This window comes from Macrosteles quadrilineatus, unplaced genomic scaffold (assembly GCF_028750875.1).
Source record: "Macrosteles quadrilineatus isolate MER2022 unplaced genomic scaffold, UCM_ALF_1.0 Scaffold_1__1_contigs__length_201487025, whole genome shotgun sequence".
Taxonomy (NCBI): Eukaryota; Metazoa; Arthropoda; class Insecta; order Hemiptera; family Cicadellidae; genus Macrosteles; species Macrosteles quadrilineatus.
The window spans coordinates 39,391,921-39,417,335 of record NW_026542594.1 but is presented as its reverse complement, the minus strand read 5'-3'; the positions used below and the strand labels follow the sequence as shown (position 1 = coordinate 39,417,335).

Genomic DNA, 25,415 nt, shown 5'->3' with positions numbered 1-25,415 from the left:
TGTGGCCATGTAGACATCATCATTGACTCCCTCGGTCATAGAAACATCATCGTCGTCACCCGTCATCGCGGCAAAATCATGAACATTTCCCACGGCTGCATAGACGTCATCATCGTCTCCCGTGGTCACGGAAACGTCATTGTCGTCGTCCGCCTTTGCAGTGAAATCATAACATTCGTGGCAGTTTAGACAATACCGTCGTCTTCCGCCATTGAGTTAGTTTCATGAAAATCTCCCGCAGCTGTGTGAACTTCATCATTGTCTCCCGCGGTCACGGAAACGTCGTCGTCGTCTTGCGCGGTCGTGGCAATAGTGGTAATTTTCCGATCACACGACCGTGACGGGTATCAGAATCGACTTTTGACAATTGATACCAACGGTTAAGTATCGGTGGCATCAAGAATCCAGACATCCCTAACAAGATTCATAGAAGAATTTAAACATCTGTTTCATTATTTGTTAGGCATACAGTCAATATGGCTTTCTATCACTTTACTACAAAGTAATTTCTTTAAATATCGGAATGTATAGAGAGGACACACAAGTTAATGGAGGAATTTGTTGCAGAGACATAAGTGTTAAGCTATCAAATGGAGCTTTATGGGATGAGATGGAAAGCTCAGTGAAGTGTCCTGAGTCTGCTACTGCTGTCAATGTAGACCCGAGTCAACTGCCTCTCACAACCAATGATAATGGAGAAAAGGTAACATACGAAGCTTCATTAATTATGATAACTAAGTAAAACCAAATCCTAACCTATATTCACCTAATTTAATATGTAGATTAATATTAACAATGAACAGAAAGAATGTAAATAGGGCGGGAGTGTTGCACGACGTGCAAGTGCCACGACGTCCAATACTATTTGTTCAGTGCCACGACGTCCAAAACATAATTTTTGAGTTGTTGCACGACGTCCAAAAGTACAGTAACTGCCAAAAATATAGTCTTTCTACAAGCTTTGGACGTCGTGGCACTTGGACGTCGTGAAACAGCGCACTGTAGAATTGTAAAGAAGTATCATTTGCACCACGTCCAAAGCCTCTGCCAGTTGCACGACGTCCAAGTGCCACGACGTCCAATCAATATTTGACTGTTGCACGACGTCCAAGTGCCACGACGTCCAAAGTGCCTGCACACTGTGAACACTGTTTGGCGACCTCAGTGCATACAGTTCGCATTGCAATTATTGAAGGCAACTAGGCCTAGTACACTGTTTGAAAGTTGTCAACCGCTTCGTCTTCGATTAATGTTTAAATTATTCAATATTCAATGGTTCTAATTGAACTAATTATTGCATTAGCTTAAATTTTTTATATGTAAAATAAATACTATGTCACCGTAAAATGTAGTATTTCTGTTGTTATGATTGCATAATTGATTTCTACAAAATAGAGCTATGTCATGGAGACGAAATAAATAAATGACTACACTACTATATTGTATGATCAATACAATAAATTAATTACTAGCCCAAAAGTAAATATGGTAGGTTTAATGTGAGTAGTGGTAGAATTCTAAGAACTGCAGTAGAATAGAATTGTCATACTATATCAATTGGTAGCAAATTTACTCGTAAGATAAAATGTATGCACAGTTTTATAACAGGTGTAAGACTTCCCATTTAAGTACCGGTATCATTGAAATTGTCTAACTTCCATAGAACAGAAATGAGTTAAGTAGATATTGATACACAGATATATGAATTTTCATACACTTAATTATAATATGACGAATTCAAAAAAGGTTTATCCGTCAAATGTGCTAAATATTATGTGAACTATCACTCAACTTTTTAAGCTATAATGGTGTTACTACAATGGTTAAAAATGTTTCCTGTGAAACATGTATTTTTTAAACTAAAAGGAGGTTTTCTTTTGGTACAAACCTTGCTGTATTAGTGCATACGAAAAATAATTTCACTATTTTATGAGATCAATGTTTGACAACAAATGGTTGAAGCAGATATTCAGAGATGAGTGTCTCCAGCTGATGCAGTAATAAAAACGTATTTTAGTCATTGCACAGACAGTATATAATACTATAATAGTAATCTATCTATCTATCTATCTTCTATCTATATAAATAAAATTAGAGTTTTGTCTGTACATTGTTCAGAATTATAAATTTTTAGATTATTTTTTCGTTTTATACATTAAAGAAGCCGAAACAAGTCTCATCTCTATTTCTGTCTGTCGGTCGTCTGTTACGGCCCAAGAGGCATTTTACGCGGCCTTCTCCTGAAAAACAAGACTGCCTATCAAGATCCAAATCATTTTAATGTATTCACTGGATTGGCGAGATTGTCTTTAGCCATTAAAATATGGCCTCACTATTTTTTAAATAAATTGACGGATGTTTAAAACCCCGATTTCGTGCGATTTTTGTCAAGTTTTTTCCTGATGTCCATCACATATTCATCTATGAAATAACGTACAGCTGTTCGGATTATTTTTTCTAGCTGTCACTGATATGTTTACATTAAATGTTGTTTACAAATACCGCAAACGATTCCAATAACGTTTTGAAAGCAAAACCCAAACCAAGTGAGATTAAAAACGAGTTTCCTTACACAAAGGATTTAATTAATCGAAAGTACAATAATGTGTATTGTAACCGTAAATTAAATTAGAGATTCTTTGTGTATAACATTTTTCTGAAGTTTTGATAACCGGGAAAAAGACATTGAATCAGTGTTGTATAGGGCTGGGAACTTACATTTATAAAATCATCGTCGCCAATAGCTTACTAACAAGGTTTTCACTCATTGACGGCGTTTCAATGGCGGTTGTGTGAAGTGTAAAGTGAAAAATCATAGCTGCAGTGGGTGATTGTAACAGAGGTTTGCCGGTTTACGGATGATGCTAAACTAGCTTTTCCAATGTGTCACTTTCGGTTTCTACTCACCGCTATGTGCTGCAATCGCTGGACAACCCCCATACAGCCAATAAGCCCATAAACTGTATCTTGGGTACGTAGGCCTACCCAATTATTTGTCGCATGACAACCTATTCGACGACGATCCTTGATACCGGTACTTTTCCCTACAATACATGGCCTTACTAATTAGGAAATCAAATTAAAAACGTTAAAAACACAACATTGTGTAATTTTTTCGCATTTCTTTCTTATGTTAACTACATATACGAAACATAGTTTAGAGAATACGCAATCTTTTGAATAACAAAAATCTGTTTGGATGAGATTGTTTTGTTCAAACTGTCACCAAAATGTTTACATAAAAAGTTGTTTACAAATAATTCAATTAAAGAGAAATAACTTTGATTTTCGATAACTTTTTGTCAGAAAATCCAAAACCAAGAGAGATCAATATCCTCGGAACTGGATTAACGCATTTAATTGGTTGGATGTACTATACTTCTTAACTGTAAACGTTGGTTTTTGGTACTGGTATTTTCCTTAAAACCGGTGGTATCAACAAGAATAATTTTTACGTACCAACACATCACTATTTACAAATTAGTTATCGCACCTTATTTATTACAGTAGTATTCAATTTAACTGATGTCTTACTGTATAAGTTTTGCTTTTTCTTTATATGTCATAATATTAGGTTTATATATAATAGTTTTGCCAGCACGTCTGAAAATATGCAAACCAACTGCTGTTCTTTATATAATAAGGTTTAAACTGACTACTATAATATCCCCGTGCGTAGAACGGGCACACAGCTAGTACTATTATAAAGAAGAGGTGGTGTCTGTGTCTGTGTGTTTGTATGAGATAATCTCAAAAAGTACTGAACCTACTGGGCTCAAATTGCACGCAAATGAAGCTACAGCTCCGAGGATACAAATTATACAACTTATTGTCCTAGGGCTCTGCCCCGTGGGCTTTCAAAAATTTGAGGTGAGAGATTTTAAAATATTGATTGATGGTATCCATGGTAACAAGAGCGAACCTACAAAATTTAAAAATGTAAACAACCAGAACTAAATGAATTTTGATTTCTAACATCTATATATATAATACGTGAAGCCGTATTTTGTTAACGCAACTCCTCCCTTTTTTGTGGACCAATTTCAACGTTCAAGGTCTCAAAAGATTCGTCTCAATATGTAGTTTTGCAATAAGGTTTTAAAACTTTAAAATGTCTACTCTTAAGGGCACGAGACCCTCTCAAAGGTCGTGTTTTCCCCATAAGAAATACATAGAACAAACTTAAAAACAAAAAACAGCTGTTTATAAAAAGAAACTCATTAGCTTTTTGGGAGTAGCCTAAATATTGAAGTTTTAACATAGTATAACATATGTATAAATTAACATAGTAGGTTAAGACCCAGTTAAACAGTTTTGTTGGAAGAACCGAAAATGCCTGAAGTTCAAAGAAGAAATATTGAAAACGGATGGAGGAGACAATTAATAATAAGGTATCTTATGCGTATAAGGAGAGTAGAGAAAGAGAGGCCTGGTCTAACAGATACACATCCATATACACATTCACTTGGTGAGATGAATAATATTTGCCAGTTCTGTTATGCAACTTACTTTGGAAGTGAAAAAATATACGAAGCACATAGTGTTGTCACGATAGTACAATAAACTTGCTTATTGTCAGATCAAATGAATGAACGTGAGAAATATTTACTTCTGACACTGAGAGATCTCAAAACATTTAGTACAAACAATAATAATACCTTGACTATGATAAGTTCAAGTAGTAAGATTATACCAAATCTTGGCGGACTTAATGTTTTTATTGTAAACTTTTGTATTACTAGCTCTACCTTATTGAGGAAAACACAAATGGATTGTTTACTTCTAGGTTATGTTGCCAGTTCCTAGGACAAATTTATACAAAGTTTTTGATTGAATTTTAGTGGCAATATTAGACATAAGTGAAGGAATTAGTGTTTATGTATTCAACGATCGAGTAGTTACAGTCAAGTTTTTTTTTATAATTCAGGAGAGGCAAATAATATACGCTGTTCAAAAAGAGAAAATGAAAATTGCTATCCAAATCTTATAGCTACAATAGTTATCCAACCTATTTCGACAAATGAATCCATACTATCAAAACTTTGGGACAGGTAGCCTCTTAAGAGAAATCCTACTGAACAACGTGAGAACGTTGTGATGCGGGTCATATACTATGACTAACACACAACACGTTAAAATACGTTAACATACTATCAATGGTGTTGCTGCTTTAGCCTATTCAAAGCAGATTATGGCTTTCCAGTTGATAACCCAGAGTTTATAGGTAAAAAATGGAGCACATTAAATGGTTGATATCACTCCACTTTTCAGGATTCTCTTCGGAGAAAATTCGTTTGATTAGGGGGATGTCTAGGCAACAGTTTTCTTAAATTCTCAATGCTGGAAAAACTTTGTTGCAACATGTTAGCTCGAATTGAAGCAGATCGTTTAGCATTTATTAGAAGTTATCAGTTAAAACTGAGAGCAGAAATAATGTAGGTAGGTGAACCTTGACGATACAAATAGAGATATTTAAAATCAGTTTCTAACAAGTGTTTAAACAACTCTAAGATGTAACTAGAATTACTCGAATTTAAGCATAACGTTTTCCTCGGCGTTATGTTTCATACTATGCGGTTCATTGAGCCGCACGGGTTCTCTAGTATTAAATAATGCACGAATATTAGAACAGAGAGGGTAAGGATTATAAATTTAAAATAATGATGTTACTAGCCCGAATGTAAACATTATTTTACATTACTTAAATGTAGCTGTCAAACCATATGTTAATGTAATTTCATTAGTATATGACTCTTTCAGTTACTTCATTTGTTTATGTTTATGATCTACTACCGCGGGATTTGCCCCGTTTAACTTCACAAGTGAGCTCGTTTGCATGGCTCAATCAAGTCCTGGTCGAAGTTTGTTCGCTACGCTCACTCACCTTTAGGTTGGAGCTCGTTCGCTCCGCTCACTTGCCTTCAGGTTAGCTTGTTCGCTGCGCTAACTCGCTTCCAGGTTGAAGTTCGTTCGCTACGCTCACTCACCTTTTAGTTGCAAATTAAATGAATTTATTTATTTCCATTGAGAACAAACTTATTACATGCATTTTGGCTGTAGTCATAAATTTAAAAAATAATAGTGCTGCACCCTGTTGGTAATCCTTGTAACTTTAATGCTATTGAACATAACACAACAGAAACAACTTGTTTAATTAAACAGCCGTTAAGAAGTTCCTTTTGAATATGAAAAATCATAAGGTTAACATGGGAAACTCCAGAGCCACTGGGGCGGAGACCGAAAGCCCGATCAGAATAAAAACTACTTAGTTTTCCTATTTAATGCCCAAAGAATCGGTGTACCAAATTTCAGCCTGCTAGGTAAATGGGAAGTGGAAGAATTAGTGATGAGTGAGTGAGTGAGTCAGACAGTCAGTGAGGGCTTTGCCTTTTATATATATAGATTATACTGAGTCTGTTCTATTTTTGTGAAATGCTGTAATAATATTTTACTGGGAATGATTCGTTTTAAAAGAAATCATTCATCATGGATATAGGAAATAATTAGATTCCATAATCATTGCCTATCAACCTAGGCCCTTTTCCTGAGTGTTATGAGGTTTATGTTTTGATTTATTTTTGTGTAAACCGTAATATAATCCCTCTGCCACAGCAAACGCGTAGACTGAATTTCCATTTGCCTGATTATATAATTTCACTAAAATATGTTAGAAAATTACCGTATTTTCCATATTTATTTATATTTTCCTATTTTTTCTATTTGTCGGTTTGGAATTATTGTGATAGCTTTTTGTTTACAGTGCAAACCATGAATGTATCTAGCCCTGGATGTATGGATGGATGGATGGATGTTTGTGACAAGCAAACGCGAAAAATACTAAACCGACAAGGTTGAAATTTGGTATGATGATAGATGACATCCCCGATTAACATATTCTTACCTCAAAAATTCTTTCAGTCTCCGCCCCGGTAGCCCTGGCTCTGAACTTTCTCATGTTAACCTTATGAGAATTCATATTTAAAGAAATTGAAGAATTTTGTAAGCCGTTTCAACTGTACAAGTTGGTTCTATGATATTAAACACCATTAAAAATTTATAAGGCTTGCCAAACAGGGTGCAGCACTATTATGTTGTTTGTTTGCATTAATGACCACAGCTAATTTGAACCAACTAGCAAAAAAGATTTGTGGTACACAATGAGAACTTTACTATTTTCCATCGTTTAGGTGCAGTGGTAGAACATCAGGACTATGGTAGATGTGTGCTACACAATAGGATACCGTATAAATTAAAAGACAAGTTTTTTTTATCGTGTCCTCTCTCCCATAACTGCAATAAGCATTTATACTTATATGCCAACCCCGTACGAAGGACGGGTACTCTGCTAGTAACACAGTAATACAAATACAGTATACTAATACAATCATACTGTAGGTTTCCGTAATCTGTGGCCATAGGTTCGTCTGAACTGTCAATCAATTCTGAGAAATTCACAGTTGTAAATTCTTACTAGTCTTTTTCTAAGTTCACGTTGCACTCGCAATTAGTTCGCATGTTTTATCTAGGAAAGCAGGTATGCCCTAAGTCATAGCATTATTTGTAGGTTAAGTATAATAATAACAAAGATGCTTATCGTTGGTTTGTAGGCATACTTGTTCAAGAATATGCCGTGGTAGGTTTTGTTTATAAATTTTATTTTTTAATTCTTGTCTAATGAAGATATTGATTTGTATTTGTGCGAAAATGTTAATTTATTTGTCAAGGGCATGAGCGGCCCTCTAGTCTATGTATGTTACATGAAGCACAACATGAAAAAGAATAAATTAAAGGAAGGTAAAAAACGGATCAGTTGCTGAAGGTCTAAATCTCGGAAGGTCTAATCAGACCTTCGACACACATTTTGCAGTTTGTATGTGGTTTGTACTTTATGCTGAGGATCCCATGAATCCTGTACAAAATAAAAAAAAATGTTTTATTCAAACTACAAGTTTATTACTTTTCCGAGAACCAACTTTTATCAGGACTTCCGCTCCCACGCTAGTTGGCAACATCAACTGTGCTATATGAAAACAATAAATCTTGAGTACAGTAATGCAGTAATCTTAAATACAGTAATGTTGAATTTTGAGGTTGTGGTGTTCCTTCGTAAACACATTCAATTATAATCTAGGAATATGTAAATTTATTGTTATACGTTAACTTTATTGATATTCGATTCGCTACAGTACTATTAAAACCTATAACATTTTCAATTCATGTGCGTTGTATTTTAGAGTTGGGGAAACAAAAGAACCCTGTGTACAACTTATTTATATGATATTCCATTAGTTGCCATTTAATAAGTGGTGTAGCAAAACACAAACACAAAATTTATTGAAATAAAATTAAGTCAATGTTAAGTGAATACTATTAATAAACACTAGTGTACCTGTTGCTCGAATTCGAGCAATTGCGAAGCATTACAGTCGACTCACGAAGATTATGGAAATACTTACGATCCACACAACAGTTAGATATAATCAAAATCTTTTGTAAATGTCTTATCTTTTCTCAAAAAGCTGATCTTGTTTTTTTAGTGTTTTCTACAAATTTTTCCCTCTCATAGCCGCACTAGGTTGTCTATGATAACGATTATAAATGAAAAAAAAACATTATTTCTATTTCTTCTGCTTGGTTGTGTTCTATAACTTTTTCTATGTTTCCATTGTTTACAAATCAGTTATTTCAATGATTGCTCAAGAAATGTAGAGCAGTGTTTTTTCAGTTTTATTTTTAGCCTATATCAAATTGTCCAGGATTTCTGGTTTTTTCCATTGTAATAATTTCACCAACCCAAGTTTCGTCGACAGATGCAATACACCAAAGAATATCACCTACGTACAATCTCCAAGAAGTGGTAAAAAAAAGCAGAAACCAAGCCATACAATAAATATAAGTTAACCCCTTAAGAAATAATTTTAAGAGTTACTGTGATATTAGGATTTGCCACTGATTTGGTAATAGAACATTATATTGCAAAACATGACACGATGCAGAATAAAATCAATTTTAAAATCAGAAAAACCCATTGCAAATACTGTATCTTTCCGTAATCTGTGGCCATAGGTTCGTCTGAACTGCCAATCAATTCTGAGAAATTCACAGTTGTAAATTCTTACTAGTCTTTTTCTAAGTTCACGTTGCACTCGCATTTTGAAAAATTCAATAAATCACAATTTAAATATTAACAGCTGTTTCATTAAAAAGTAGTGTTGAATTATGCATATGGTAAACAAATTTGAAGAGGCAACTTTAAAGGCTTCTGGGGCAGAGCCCCAAGGGAATTTACCTCGTTCCTCTTTTGATGGCTCATCTATAGACCAAGACCTTTCTTTAGAGACCCCTACCAAGTTTCTACGCCCAGCCGTACTCTCAAATTAGCTGGGACAAAAACCCAGTTTTTCCTCCATAAGAATAACATGGGATGGGAATTCAAAGGCCACTGGGGCAGAGCCCCAAGGGAATTTACCACGTTTCTCTTTTGATGGCTCATTTACAGACCAAGACCTTTCTTTAGACACCTCTACCGAGTTCCTACGCCCACCAATCTCCAGTGGTTGAAAAAGTGGTCAGTGACCACGAAAATTTCTACTTTTAATTTTGTGATGTGTTATGTGTCTCTATGGACTTATTTAAAGGTAAGCCTGCTTTCCTGTCAAATTAATATATAGATATTTGCGACATAAGACATTTAATTGAAGCCTAAAAACTGTTCGAAAAAGGCATTCTATTCTTTATACTAGTAAAAATTAAAATGGGGGTATAAAAATAGTTTTCAAAGATCATGTTGATCAATGTACATTCATCTAGTCTTGAAAAAATAAGTATTTAAAAGCTTACTCCAAACATAATGAAGTTTATCGGTTATTAACAAAATGTCATCATTTTTAAAACCATGTAAACCTTATAGTTTTCCAACGGTTGCTTTGTTTATTTTTTCTTATTATGTTTTTTTTTACTTAATGATGTTTCAATTAATGGTACAAATATTCGTAGTATATATATTTCTGAACAAGAACATATACCCATGTATATATAACTAATATACGTCCCATAAGCATTTTACACGAAAGAACACTGTTCGGCAAGTAGCCGGTCATCGTAACCGGTCTTCATTAAGGAGCTTGGACGTCGTGCAACAGCGCTGAGCTATATTGGACGTCGTGCAACAGTCAAATATTTATTGGACGTCGTGGCAATTGGACGTCGTGCAACTGGCAGCAACTTTGGATGTCGTGCAAATGTTACCTTTTTACAATTCTATAGTGCGCTGTTTCACGACGTCCAAGTGCCACGACGTCCAAAGCTTGTAGAAAGACTATATTTTTGGCAGTTACTGTACTTTTGGACGTCGTGGCACTTGGACGTCGTGCAACAACTCAAAAATTACGTTTTGGACGTCGTGGCACTGAATAAATATTATTGGACCACGTGGCACTTGGACGTCGTGCAATGCATCCAATAGGGCTAGTTAGTAGATTGTGTAAACATTGACTATAAATCGTCAATGGTGTTAAGTATTCAAATCTGATAAAATCAAATCAAACTTTATTGTCACAAAAACATTTATACATAGCATAGCTATAAAACAGGATTAATTCTATAGTAAAAAATAAAATACTGACTTTGATTTAAAAAGTATTTCACAACAAATATTCTTTAATATGTCAATTGTTTTCCTATTAAAAATGTTGACAAATTATTTTTAAATGCCATTGTATTGGCTACATTTTAAAACCTACTTGTACATTATTGTACTGTTTTTTTTTCTTCATGTATGCTGGTGTCTTTTCAATGAGACGCAGACAATGGATGGTAATTGAAAACTATTCTTCAACCTTATGTTATATCTGTGGTCAAAATTGTAATTTGAAAAAATGTAGATTGTACCATTACTAAGGTTTTAACCCTAGCAGTGGCCAACGATCGCCCCGGCCGTTGATGCTTAGAATGGCCACAATCGTAAGGCGATGGGCCGATGGTATGGGCCGAAATTATTTTAACAGTAAAAAAACACTTTTAATCAACTCAGATGATAACAATGGTATGTATACCATTCGAAAGATCACATTCTGAACTTTAATTTTATTACATAAACAAATCCTGTAGCAGGTATATAACAATGTCACGATGATTAGAAATCAAATTAATTTTTGGCGCGGCACGACTTTTGCAGCCGACACTTGGGAACTGGCAAAACACGACTTGTAAGTAAGTTGTAATCTTCAATCAAAGAATCAAATAATGGCAATAGAATCTAATTTTAAAAAACAGGTGATGTAATTTAGATGATTTATTATCTCATCATATATATTAAAACGTGACAGGGTTTTTTTTATTTCACAATTCTGAACCAATCACTTGACAGATTTCCATGATTTTTGTGTTGAAAGAAAGATAATTTTGAGAACTAGGGAATGTCGAAGCCATAGTTTTAGTTTAGGGTTTCAGTTTTGTATAAATTAAGTTTTACATTTTAACCCTCCGAGTGTCCCTTGTTTTGGCCTTAATGTCTGCCTATTTTTTGCTCATTTGCAAGGTTTTATTAAAACGGATCTGAGAAGCTTGAAAACAATGTTAATTATACTGTTCTATATACCATTTTGTTTGGAAAATCATGGGCTTCAATATTATACATAGAACATAAGGAACATTTGTTTCAAAAAAATCTTTTAGGTAAAAATAAAAAATATTTTGGAAAATTAAAAAAAAAAATAAGTTTGCGCTCAATGAAATTGTATAAATTATAGGCCTATAAATATTTGAAAATAGCCACTTTGTTCTAAATTTTATGAGGATTACAAATATATAGTAATACAAGAAAGTAGATTTGCAAATAAATAAGTTATGGGCAAAAAACAGATTTCAGTACATAGCGTTTAGCTAAGAATGCATAGCCTAACCATAGCTAGGAATCTGGCTGATAATTTACATCAATATCACTACCTACTTCTTCAGGATCATCAACCAGCCCTTCAAAATCACTTAAATCTTCTTATAATGCACCAGGTATATCACTACTAACACTAAAACAATGATAAACGTAATAAAACACATCAATCATCGGTCCGAGGTTAGACAAGCTGTTTACAAATACGCACGCCAGCTGTCTGCTACAATATTTTCGGAACTAAAATGAATAGCGCTTAGAGACAAGTTACAACGATCACAAGTTTTAATTCATCTTGGCAGCTTTGACTTTACAATAAATTTTGAACTGCTGAAACTAAGCTTGAATTAGGAATAGACATATTTATATAACTATGCAGTTTTAATGGACTGCTCGATTCCCATACGTAGGACAGGCCAACAGCTCGTCTTACTAATATTATAAAAAATGTGAAGGTGTGTGTGTTTGTTTGTTTGTTTAAAGTTCAATCACGATACAATTTTGGTCGGATTGGGCTGAAATTTGGTATGATGATAGCTCATGTTCCCGATTAACATATAGACATATTCTTATCTCAAAAATACTTTCGGGCTCTGCCCCAGTGGCTCTGAAGTTTCCCATGTTAACCTTAAGAGTATTCATATTTAAAATGAATTAAAGAATTTAGTCAGCTGTTTAAACTACTCAAGTTGGTTCTATGATATTCAATAACATAAAGTTATAAAGTTTACTAACAGGGTGCAGCACTATTAATTTTTTGCATTTATGACAACAGCTAATTTGAACCATGCAGCAAAAAAAGTTGGATATACAATGATAACTTTACTTTTTTCTATTGTTAAGGTGCAGTGGTAGAACATTATAGATAGTATTCCGTAAATTAGAAGAACCAAATTTTCATAAACCGTGTCCTCTCCCATTGCAAACGCAAAGCACGAGTATAACTGCAATAATAATTTTATACTTATACGCCAACCCCGTACGAAGGACGGGTACTCAGCTAGTACTAAATACAAGGGTGTTCTTTTAACCCTAGAACTGCCTTCCGCTGTTTAAACGGCGGTTTCATGTGTGCTGCGCCAGATGTCCAACCGCCGTTGGTTTGGAAATTATTTTTTCAAACGCTTTTTACGCAATGAAAATGATCCTCCAGAAGCGTAATAATTTTGATACCGTTGAAAAAAGGAGATTCTAAACTTTAGTTTCCATATATAAACAAACTTTGTAGCAGTAACATATCAATATAAATGCTATTATAATTTGAACTAAATTTAGCACGCGAATCATTCTCGAATCGCGATCGGCAAAATCTCGTAGAACATATGTTTTTGAAAAAAATCAAGAATTATTTATTTTGGCCCAAACAGAAAGCGGTTTGTAACCTTGGAAAGAACATGAGTTGTTCAAGTACAAGTGTAAAGTGTAAAATGAATTATAATTTTTTAGTTAGAATATTGCATCAAGGTATATCCTGAGTGCACGCCGATTCAGATTTTCAGAGCACCATTTACTTGAGTCAGAAATGTTGTTGGTGGCCAAAGTGGAGGCAGGAAATGTGTCACCGGTACTGACGCGGTTAGCTAAGAAGCAAGACAGAGTAACTCGTAGTTATGGAGTTGTCGGATGAGGCATGAGCGTTTATAATGAATGATAGCGTCTGAAACTGTTGTGGAGTTACAGCCAGTGAAAAATGGTGTTCATAATATTAATATGTATGTAGTGGTGAACTTGGTGAGTATCATTATCTTTTCCCACAGCTAAGAAATTATGTAGCACGAGTCTTTGAATATTGTAAAATGAAGCCCGAAACCTTTTACCATATTTCAGAAAAAATTGAACATTGTATTGAATAAGACTAGTGTAACCTACACAAACAAAGGATTTTTCATGAAGTGGTAACCAAAAGGGAAGGATGAGTAATGACAAAGTTTACAACTAAAACCAACTTTATTTAATTAAATAGTAGGCCTACAAGCCCTACAAGGGTGAGGCTCATTTGTACGAGTTTTCAACTGTCAGAGTTTGTTAAAAATTACAAAATATTAGAAAAATCAGTTGTCCGAGTTTCATTTGTCCGAGTTTTGATAAACAACTAATAATATTTAGATAAATCAACTGTCCAAGTTTTCATTTGTCCGAGTTTATTAAATTATTTAAAAATGTATCGATTATCAAGTGAAGATAAATAATAATAAGTGGTTAAATAAGTGGTTTAAATAATAATAATATTTAGTTAAATCAACTGTCCGAGCTTTTATTTGTCCGAGTAGCGTCAACATCAAAAGTGACATCGCGCGCCGAGACTAGCGTGTCTCAGGCGCCTGGTCAAAAGCCGATGTAAACCTCTTCTGGGAAGAAGTCAGGCATTGTGCGAGAGCCCCTCACATTGGCAAAATTTACAACTTTTTTTTAATGTTGAACAAATCACTGATTTTATAAAGTGGAAAAGCCAATAAGAGTGCCCAGAGGTTGTTTTTATTATTTATTTTTTGTTGGTTTGGTTCTAAGCTGTATGGGTGTTATGTTAATAATGTGTGGACAGTAGGGGTGTGCGAAGCAGCAATATAATTTCAATTCGAAGCAACGATTTGATTCAAAAGATTTCCTCAAAAGATTTCCGATTTGAATCCAGTTGCATCAATTTGAAGTAATAAGGCATTTTTCTGTTCATACTTGTAAATGGTGTGAAATAACAATAATTAAAATTCACCACATTTGTGTTATGCAAATTTTTGTTGATGCGGTATTAGGCCTATTCATGCATATGACATACATGAATTTTATTTTAGGTGAAAAATATTTATCTTCAATCATATATTAAAAGACATTGCTGGAAATATCAGTAAGCTGCTTTACTTGCCTATTTCATAATTTTTACTTGCAGAATCATATTGTTAAGCATGTTACCTTGCATGTTATATTGTTTTATTGTAAACAAATAAAAACATTTGTAAGATTTAGACCTGCATTAATTTTGTGACTTCAAAATCCATAATATATTTTCTATATAGTTGATAAGGGTGAAAAGATTTATTTCTCATAATATCCGTATTATTTGCATTGCAAGCCCTATTATTTTCATTGTGTGCACGATCTCTTCAAGGCATCTTAGAAAAATTACAAATACAGTACTAATCAAAAATAATATAAAAACACAAAATCTAAAGTAAGTTATTTTCTTCTTTACATTTTAAACAAATGACATTACAATATTAATACCTATTTACCTTACAAGTGTAGTAAGAGCGTTTTTACATCACGCAGGTGAAGGTTGTGCAACGAGCGGAAGCGAGTTGCATAATTTACCTAAGTGATGTAAACACGCTCTTGCGTAACGTGTAACGTACAAGATTTTACCTGACCCGACAATATACAGGAGGTTATGAATAATATTAATCATTATCCATTTCACTCATCTTCTAACAGTAACGTTCATTTACAAACAAAAGCTAGGTTAGGAAAATTCTTTAAAACATAACAATAAAATTCAAGAGCACAGCTGATTTCTAGCGTTGAACGTCGTTGGCTCCATAGAGGTATATTTTTTAAGTTAATCGCTCAATGTTATTTAAATGGGTTTCATTACATCACCGAGTGAGTTTTTGTTACTTTACATCACTCGAGAAGTAAGGAAGTTGTATACATAACGCTTGGGATAGGGAAGTTTAACATGGCGGGTTAGGTAAATCAATATAACATACTATGAAAACACAAAATCCTATCACAACACAACATCTAACGAGTAATTATCTTCTTTTCATTTTATGTACAAATAACATTAAAACATTTTACTTGAGTTCACTGAAACATCACCAACTACAGATAACCCAATTTTTGTATGAAAGTAAACAAAATTGTATCATTGCCATCTGTTATCATGTAAACAAATGTAATCTTGAAAAAGGTCAGATGATTGACAACAGAATTCAGCACAAACTACGAAATTTTAAAAGCCTATAGGGTGAAAGGCTTTCACGGTACATCATCCAAACCCGCAAAAGGTACATCTAGATGATAAGAGCTTTATATTGATACCCAATATGCCTATAAAAATAAATATTTAGGGGTTGATTTGCTGCACACATAAATCCAACAAATCCTTTTAATAATATAGATACTGAAACTTTCAATTGGTTTACACTGAGAAAATGAGAGGATAGAATCAGACCTAGAAACTACAAGGTATACATAACTTCAGACCTACAAAAATACAAAGTTTTTCAGTCTAAAACATCAGTCTTACCAGTTAAGGCCCAGTTCACACGAACGACATACCTAGCACTAGCAGACTAGGCTTGGACTAGGTAAGCACGACTGGGTAGGGGACCACAGGATCACACCAGTTCACACAAACGACATGTCCACGGACTACGTGAAAACTGAAAATATCGATATCAATGCCACTCGGATCCATCACTGGCGAAGACAAAGAGAACAAAGGGAAGAATGCGAGCTGCAGCGCGACTACCCGATCGCTCGTGTGAATGCTCCCATAAGGCTACATGTACTGCCACGCAGTTCGACTGGGCGACTGGGTAGTTGCCACGACAGACTGGGAAGCGGGGCCCAACTAGGTTTTGGGACATCAAGCTCGAACACGACTAGCTAGTCGGCGTCCTAGGCTCGTGTGAATGGCTCCATTTGATCCTGTGGTCCGCTACCCAGTCGTGCTTACCTAGTGCTTACCTAGTCCAAGCCTAGTCTGCTAGGTTTGTCGTTCCTGTGAACCGGGCCTTAGTATCAAGTATCAAATTTTCAGACTTGTGTTATTTTTAGAATGATTTTGGAGTGACTTGTTTTGGCTATGTTTACAGTAATAAAAACATGTCTCACACTGCTTACACACTTAATAAAACTTTTCATCATTTGCAATGTCAAAAAAAAAAAAAAAAATTATAAAATAAAAATGAAAGCAATAATTACATGCAAAGAATTAATTAAATAAGAACGCCTTCGCAAAGGAAACGTAACAACAACGCCTGCTGTATTGCGGGTATTGCAGTGACTTTCTGCAGGTGTTTTTCGTATATAAATACTGATTCCCCCATGAATCGAATCAGTTTTTGACCACTGGAAAAAATCCAAAAATCAAATTGGAATTTTGGTGCATCACACACCCCTGGACTGTATTAGAGGTAACAACAAAGAAATAATAGTTGATTAAAAAGTAGTATAACTAGTTTAACTTACTTTTTTTACTTTTTGTTTAATGAAAGAAACACGTAGAATGAAAATATAAACAATTCCATTTATTAAACATCTGGTGATTCATTTTTTCTTCCGGCCAGCTGGAAAAAATCTTATAACATAATGTAACATACAATGAATAAAACAAAAAGATAAAGGTCAGGCAATGCTGCTAGTAATACTTTTAAAGAATTAACTAGAGATATTATTACATCCTTACCTTTTCATACTACGGACCACACATGTGACATCATCACACTTCACTAGTCTCCATTTTAGCTAAGTCTGCATGTGGGGAGATTGGCTCATCAGCTGAACTGCACTAACCACTGGAGTACCAAGTCCATCTCTTCCCGCTTAGACATAGTCTAGGAAGAAGCTATTAAATTTGGAGACATGCTACTCACCTGGCAGTTGAAGTCTTGGTATCTGAACAAATGATCTCCCAAGCAACCGAACATGGGTTAAGTGGTTTGACTTTGTAAGCTGCCTGCAGTTTAGTCTATACTCCTTCTTCAAATTATTATAAGTTATAATTAGTCTTTGCTTGATGTGTTCTTTTCACCTTATACACATCATACTTGGGTTGATCCACTGAGGTTTTTTGACTTTTTTGGGGTTCAACACTTTGAAAGAAAACAAAAATTAACAACAACAGGACAACTGAGACATTTCTCAGAAGTTTCCTTAACTCAAAATCAGAAAAAAATACACATTTTTTTGCTAGGCTACATGACATGCCTTTGACATGGTAACTACCTTAAATTTGGATCAGTGGATATCCCATCTTATCAATATATTTCCTAGTTAGTATTGTAAAATAAAGATGTTGTTTAGGTTTTCCGGTTCTTCTACTGGGATGCATATGAGGACATATACAAACAGCCTGGTACAGTGTACTTGTTTGGGAAAGTCCTGATTCCAACTGCAAATGTCCATGTTAGTTGCTGTGTTATCATGAAAGATATTGAGCGAACTATTCAGCTGCTGCCGAGAGAACAGGTGAGAACGTTTGTTCTTGAATCATTTTTTGTACCGGTATAGCTGAAAAGATAACAATATTAGATAACTCTTAAAAAAAACTCTAGAAATATACTTAAAGATAATTACGACATTCGTAAAAAGAAGATAATGTATAGATAAATACCCCCACCGCAGCAAACCTGCAGACTAAGCAAATTTCAACTTGTCTGATTACATTTTTACTAAAATATTTCCATAAATAAGACATATTTATTACCAATTTTAATAACATTAGATTTAATGAGTGCTTAGGTTTGCTGCTACGGGGAAGGTATAAAGTGTTTTTTGACCATACATCAATCTATAGGATGAAATCAATAAATTTGCCAAATTTTATCAATATATATCCATAAACAAGTAAACTACAACAGTTTTCATTTTCTCTATAAGAATGACATAGGTATTTTTAATTACACTATTTTTGAATTTTATCCGTGACCGTTAGGCATACAACAGCGCTTCAATATACTAAATTATTTCTTTTTTTTACGCTCTACAAAACGGTTAGAAAAGAAATTGCAAAACTTTTTGTTTTTAGGGTAAAAAATGGGAAAACCCCGTTTTTACCCCATAAAACCCCCTATAAACCCCCATTCCCATAGTCCGATTATGCTAGTTCACAAACTCGTTAGAATAAACGTAGGTTTACACGTTTGTACCAAATTTAATCAGAATCGGATCATTTTTGCTCGAGTTATCGCGCTAACGGAGTATTACGGTAATAGCTTATTCCCTATATGGGAAATTCGCTAAAAGGGCATAAACCGTGATATTATTTCTCTTTGTTCTTCTTTTTTTCTTTGGTTTCACTTCTTCCATGTGTTCAACAAGTTGCCATCTAGGAGGATTAAACATTAAGGACATTAACATTAACATTAAGGAGAGGACACGCTCAAGTTTCATTGAAGCCCCGCGCGCCATACCGCTGTGACCGAACCAGCAACCAAACACACCAACCAATTATAGGACCATTATAATGTCATATTAGAGATTTAGTAGACTGGTATGTTTTTTTCTTAATACTTACTCTTACTTACTCTTACTCCCAGGGCCATTTATATCGGAGGTGATATTTGGCCGCACCAACAAATCTTCGCCAAGTTAACCGGTCTTTCGCATCATCCTCCGTTGCCCCAATTCTCTCCAAATCTTCTTGCACTTGCTTCCACCACCTCTGCTTAGGTCTTCCCCGGGGTCGTCTTCCTGTAGTGTTTCCCTTTAAAACTCTTCCCAGTCTACAATCTTCATCTCTTCTTAATATATGACCAGCCCATCTGATTCTTCGGCACTTGATTTCTCCAATTACATCTGTGCTATTATACAGTTGCCTTAATTCCCTATTGTGTCTTATTCTCCATTCTCCTAGCTCGAATATTGGTCCAAAAATCTTCCTTAAAATTTTATTTTCGAATACTATTAGTTTCTTTTCATCTCTTTTATTTAATTTCCAGGTTTCTGATCCATATAGGAGAACTGGGCAAATTATTGTTTTGTACAGCCTGATTTTTGTTTTCCGGGACAAAGATTTTGATGAAAGTAATTTATTGCAAGCATGAAAACATTTATTTGCTGAATTTATTCGGCTTTGGATTTCTAGTTCATCAGTATTTTGGTTGGATATAATTACTCCTAGGTATTTAAAACTGTTGACTTTTTCAAATGTATGGCCATCAATTTCTATTGGTTCTTCAGTATTATCCAGGTATCTTGAAAAGTGCATGTACTTAGTTTTTGAATCGTTTGTTTTTAGGCCTACTTTTTCTGTTTCTTTCATAAATACTTCGGTTAAGGCCTTCAGATCTTCTAGTTTTTCTGTGATTATAACCACATCATCTGCAAAGGCTAAGATGTTTATTTTGGTTCCTATTTTCACTCCTACGTTCTTCTCTGCTACCTTCTGTAGAGCTTCTTCAATGGCAACATTAAATAGGATCGGTGATAGCCCATCTCCTTGTCTGACACCAGAGTTTACTTCAAAGGTGTTACAGTTGTGGCCATCAATTCTAACTGAACATTTAGATCCTGAAATACTCATTTTAATTAAGGCTATAATTTTATTCGGTATGCCGAATTTTCTTAGCTGTGTCCACAATTTGTCCCTTCTTATGCTGTCGTAAGCCTTCTGAAAGTCGATAAATAAGGCATAAAATTCTTTATTGAACTCCCAATAATTGGCTACTATTTCTTTTAAGATAAATATTTGGTCAGTTGTCGATCTACTCTTCATAAACCCCGCTTGATGCTCACCTATCAACTCGTGTGAGTATTGTTCTAGACGGTTTAAAATAATTTTTGAGATAACTTTATATGGGATACTAAGCAGTGAGATTCCCCTATAGTTATCACAAACTTCTTTCTCACCCTTTTTATGAATAGGGATAATGACTGCTTCCTGCCACTCCATTGGCATTTCTTCTTGTTCCCATATTTTTGTAATTAAATTCCACAGCTTTTCCACTATTATGTTTCCTCCTCTCTTTATTATATCTGCTGTTATTTCATCTCTTCCAGGAGCTTTGTCATTTTTCAGGGACTTAATTGCATATTGTACTTCTTCTTTTGTTGGTGTCTCGATAAAGGGTTCAACATAAAAGTAAATGTCCTCATTGTTTTGATTTTCTTCTTCTGTCGGGGTGATTTCATCAACATTCAGCAGTTCCTCAAAATATTCGCGCCACCTTTCAAGGACCTTGACACTTTCAGTTAGTAGTTGTCCCTCCTTATTCTTTATTCCATATGTACAAGGGGTGAATCCTTTTTTAAAAAATCTTACTTTCCTGTAAAAATCTTTTGCATTGTTTGCTGTGTTTTCTTCTTCAGCCCTATCTAGCAAACTCTTAATATATTGTCGCTTTTTCCTCCTCAGGAATTTATTTGTCTCCTTATTTGACTGGTTGTACATCAACCTGTCTTCTTCATTGTTGCTATTCATCCATACATTTTTCCTCCTAATCCTTTCTTCCAACATTTGTTCACATTCACAATCAAACCAAGGTTTTTTGCTTTTTTTCTTTTTCTTTCCACATACTTCTTCTGCCGAATCTAGGACTGCTTCTTTAAAATTATTCCAGGTACTGTTGACATCCTTATCTTTATCTAAGTCTTCTAGAATCTTAAACCTATTCTCTAGTTTTATTCTAAACTCATCAGCTATCGGTTTAACCTTAAGCTTTTCGGTGTCTATTCGTCTTTCTTGTATTTCTTCCTTCCTCCTTTCAACAGCTATTCTTTGGTTTACCTTGACTAGGATTAGACTGTGATCAGTCCCACATTCTGCTCCTCTAATACTCTTTACATCTGTAATGCAACTTTTATGTCGTTGATCTACAAGTACATGATCAATCTGGTTTTTGGTCACACCATTTGGTGATGTCCAAGTGTACTTGTGTATGTCTCTTCTGGGGAACATTGTACTGGAAATTTTGTAATCATTTGCAAGTGCAAGACTTGCCAGACGGGATCCATTATCATTTGATTCTTGGTGTAGGCTCTCATTCCCAATGGCTGGTTTCCAAATTTGTTCTCTCCCTACTTTGGCATTTGCATCCCCCCAAGACGATTTTTAGATCAAAGCTTGGTAACTTTCCCACCACTTCATCTAATAGGGTGTAAAACAAGTATTTAAAAGGTTTATTTAAGACATCATGCGAACAAAATTAAGAACTTAAATTAGAATCGCAATATTAGAAACTAGGGATGGACGAGATTGGATTTTTAGTTCGAGACGAGACGAGACGAGATTTTTTATTTCTCATAAAATTTTGAGACGAGATCGAGACGGGATTTCCCTTCTCATACACAACGGGAAATACACGTTCAAAATTTTTACCTGATTTTGTAACATTGTTAGATGACTGTTTAAATACAAAAATAATGATAATAGGCAAGAATATTTACAATATTTTATTAAAAAACATCAGCATAATATTTTTTATTAATCACGCCTAACTTATTAAAAATGCCTACGATTAGAAAACATAGTGATATCAGTTAGGATAGAGTTCAACTTATCCTAAAATAAAATAAATAATAAAATAAAAGCAATATTAATTTTTATAAAATAGTTACTTGTTTTGACTTTTTATAGTAATAAAACATTCCTCACACTGCTTACACTTAACAAAACTTCTCAAATGTTATTAAAGTAATATTATTTAAATAATTAAAGTAATATTTACATTTAAAGAATTAATTAAATAAGAACGCCTTCGCAAGGAAACGCAACTACAACACGCTCCTGTATTGCGGGTATTGCATTGACTTTCTGCAGGCGTTTTTAAATTTAAATTTTTTTTTTTATTCTCGTCTCGATAAAAATCTTGGCCAAAAAGAAATCTCGTCTCGTGTAACGAGATTTAAAATTTCCCGAAATTTCGAGACTTGACCATCCCTATTAGAAACCTAACTAAGAGGAAGAATGTATTCATGTACGAATAGTAAATTTAATGATGACCTGTTAATATGCTTTTAATTAAACATAACGGTTGAAGGATGAATGTTATATTTTGCCCTGCTGTCTTAGTATTCATTATAAATACCATTCATAATCCGATACTCAAATCATAAAGTAATATAAATATTTTAACATTTTTTGCATAAAAATAAATCAAATAAGTTTTAAAACTATAAAATTATGATAAGTACGCACTGTGGCGTAAGAGGATGCGATAACTGAAAGATTTCACTTTTTACTCAAAGTTTATTTGATATGTCTTAACATAAGCTCTCAAAATATGGCCTAGTATGATATTAAAAATAAAAAATTTAATGGGCAAGAAAATCGTTTACTTTTCATTATGTCTAAACAGTTGTGAGTGTAATAAAGGCGAACTCCTCTTTGAATTGTTTTCTTGACTTAGGCTATTTCAAATTATTTGCCCAGCACAAAAATTCCCTAAAACTAGCATAACATGGGATTGAAAATTTGAGAAAATAATTAGGAATGCTAATTTAATATTTATTTCATCATTCAAATTGCATTTTTGATTATGAAATCTTTAGAGTGGCATAAATAAATAATGACAATTTAACCTATTTAAACCAAAAATAACCAAAAACCGATAACATAAAAACCGAACTGATAAAAATTACAACCAACACATCACTAATAAGAATTGCTGTGATATAATTTAAAAAAAGATATAAATACACCACAAAGATCCATTTAAACATCAGGTTATAAACGACTCTACATGATTCATCTTATAACATGTACAAGACCTTGCGTCAATCTTTGAGGGCATTATCAAAGGTCGTTGTAGGTTGGAATTGGCAGAACGGGTCGCCGGAAGACTGCCCCCCGGAAAACTACCCCCCCAAACAGGTCCCTACGTCATATTGACGTCAGAGACCGGGGGGGGGGGGGTAGTTTTCCAGTCACGGACACTCAAATTTAGTTGTCAAACAGTTCTAATCTAACCTAACCTAACCAACCAAACTTGCTGTAACATTTCGAAATTCTGTTTTATATTCACCACCTGACTTTTCTATTATCCAATGGAATTACTCGAATTAAAATTAAAATTCAATAGCATGATTTGTCTAGGGGGGGTAGTATTCCAGTCGCGGACACGGCTTCCATATTGGTTAGTTGGCAGATTTTGTGACGTCACGTTTCACCTGAGGGGGTAGTTTTCCGGGGGATAGTATTCCGCATCCCCGGCAGAACCTACCCTGGCCACTAATCCTGTCAGCTTTTGCAAAGTAGACGTTAGTAAACAATGTTAAGTTAAAAAAACAAATTTACTACTAAGTGTTTATTTATTACTAACAAAAATATAAGACTTGGTATGTTTGCCTGGTTAAATTGTTTGTTTTTTTTTTGTTCTATTCAAAAAAATATTTAAATACCTTATGTTTGAAAGTTTTGCACCTATGAGCTAAACCACTGTACTGCATGGAGTATCTTTGAGTATGTAGTAAGGGTTAAGGAAGCTGCTAGCTTTTCTATTTTCAGTTCATTGACTTGAAGACTGGAAAGCCAACCGGAAAACTTGTTACCATAGAAGATGTCTACAATGAGTGGAATGACAAAATCTCTGTGAAGTATAAAATCGACCCGTTCAAATATTTGCCCGTTGAAAAACATTATGCTTTTGAATTGGATGATATTCCAACGACCAGCCAATATCTTGAAGTAAAATACTCGGTTAGTATGTCTACATAATCTGTAGTATAATATAGTTGTTAAAAAGCATCAACAAGAGCAAAGCAACAACATAGTCGTTGGTATAGTTAACATGGTAGTTAAGTACAGTTTAACGTCACAACAGAAAGCTTTAGTCTGTTTTCATGAACATTGGTAAAAAAAAACTATGGTAACATTACAAACTCCTTTTCGGTAGAGTTTTGTCTGACGCATGCGCAGAGGTGTGCCTCGAACCTTAATTTACACTACTAATAACATAACATATGATAAACGTTTTGCTGAAGGCCATGGTTTTTGAGCTATCTATATTTATAAAAGAGGAAGTTTGTATATATATATATATACAAACTATTATATTTGAACTATTATATATGATATATATTTGAACGTTATGGACTCCGAAACCGCTTGACAGATTGTAATGAAACTTTCAGGCATTATTACGCATTATACAAGGATGGTTTGTGTGAAGTTTGGAGCCCATCCGTCAAGAGGGCTCCGCCCCAGTGGCTCTGGAGTTTCCCATGTTAACCTTATGAGTACTTATATTTAAATGGAATTAAAGAATCTTAACAGCTGGTTCAACTAAGCAATTTGATTCTGTGATGTTAAATAGCATTAAAAAGTTAATAGGTTTACCAACAGGGGGCAGCACTATTATTTTTGTAAATTTATGACAACAGCTAATTTGCAACCAAAAGGTGAGTGAGCGATGCGAACGAGCTAATCTTGAAAATGCACTGGCATTTGACATAAAACCACATTAGGACAGGAAGACGTTTGTCGGGCCAGCTAGTTTACCAATAAAAGACATTTAGACCCCCCTAGCCCCCTTAGCTCCACCCCCATCGATCAGTACTTTTAGTATGTTGTTTAAGGAGCATTCCCCTAACTGTACCAAATTTGGCTTATACGTGCATTTTCCTCTATTTTTTATTTTTGTCTTCGTTGCCTAGATGCCCCTCCCACCTCGAAACTCCTGCGCACCACCGTCCCTCATCGGTAGTGGCGAATGTCGGTGTGGCATGGCCTTTAAGAAGTCTTATATTAGGATAATATGACAGTGTTATGTTTATGAGCTTTTATCTTGCACACCTATTAATTAGCCCCTAGAATCTAACTTTCTCAGTTAAGGTAAATGAACTCTAAATCTCTTTTCACAAAAAT

General features: G+C 34.5%; 1 protein-coding gene across 2 annotated transcripts in view; it reads left to right on the top strand.

Moving 5' to 3' along the window:
- LOC128982788 (DNA polymerase alpha catalytic subunit) overlaps positions 1-25,415 on the top strand; it is a 255,111-nt gene that overhangs the window by 98,521 nt on the left and 131,175 nt on the right. For both annotated transcript variants that reach the window (XM_054401789.1, XM_054401790.1), the window contains 3 exons: positions 568-703; positions 17,915-18,079; positions 24,057-24,248. In XM_054401789.1, the coding sequence (XP_054257764.1) occupies positions 568-703; positions 17,915-18,079; positions 24,057-24,248 (493 nt within the window). The remainder of the gene's footprint in view (positions 1-567; positions 704-17,914; positions 18,080-24,056; positions 24,249-25,415) is intronic.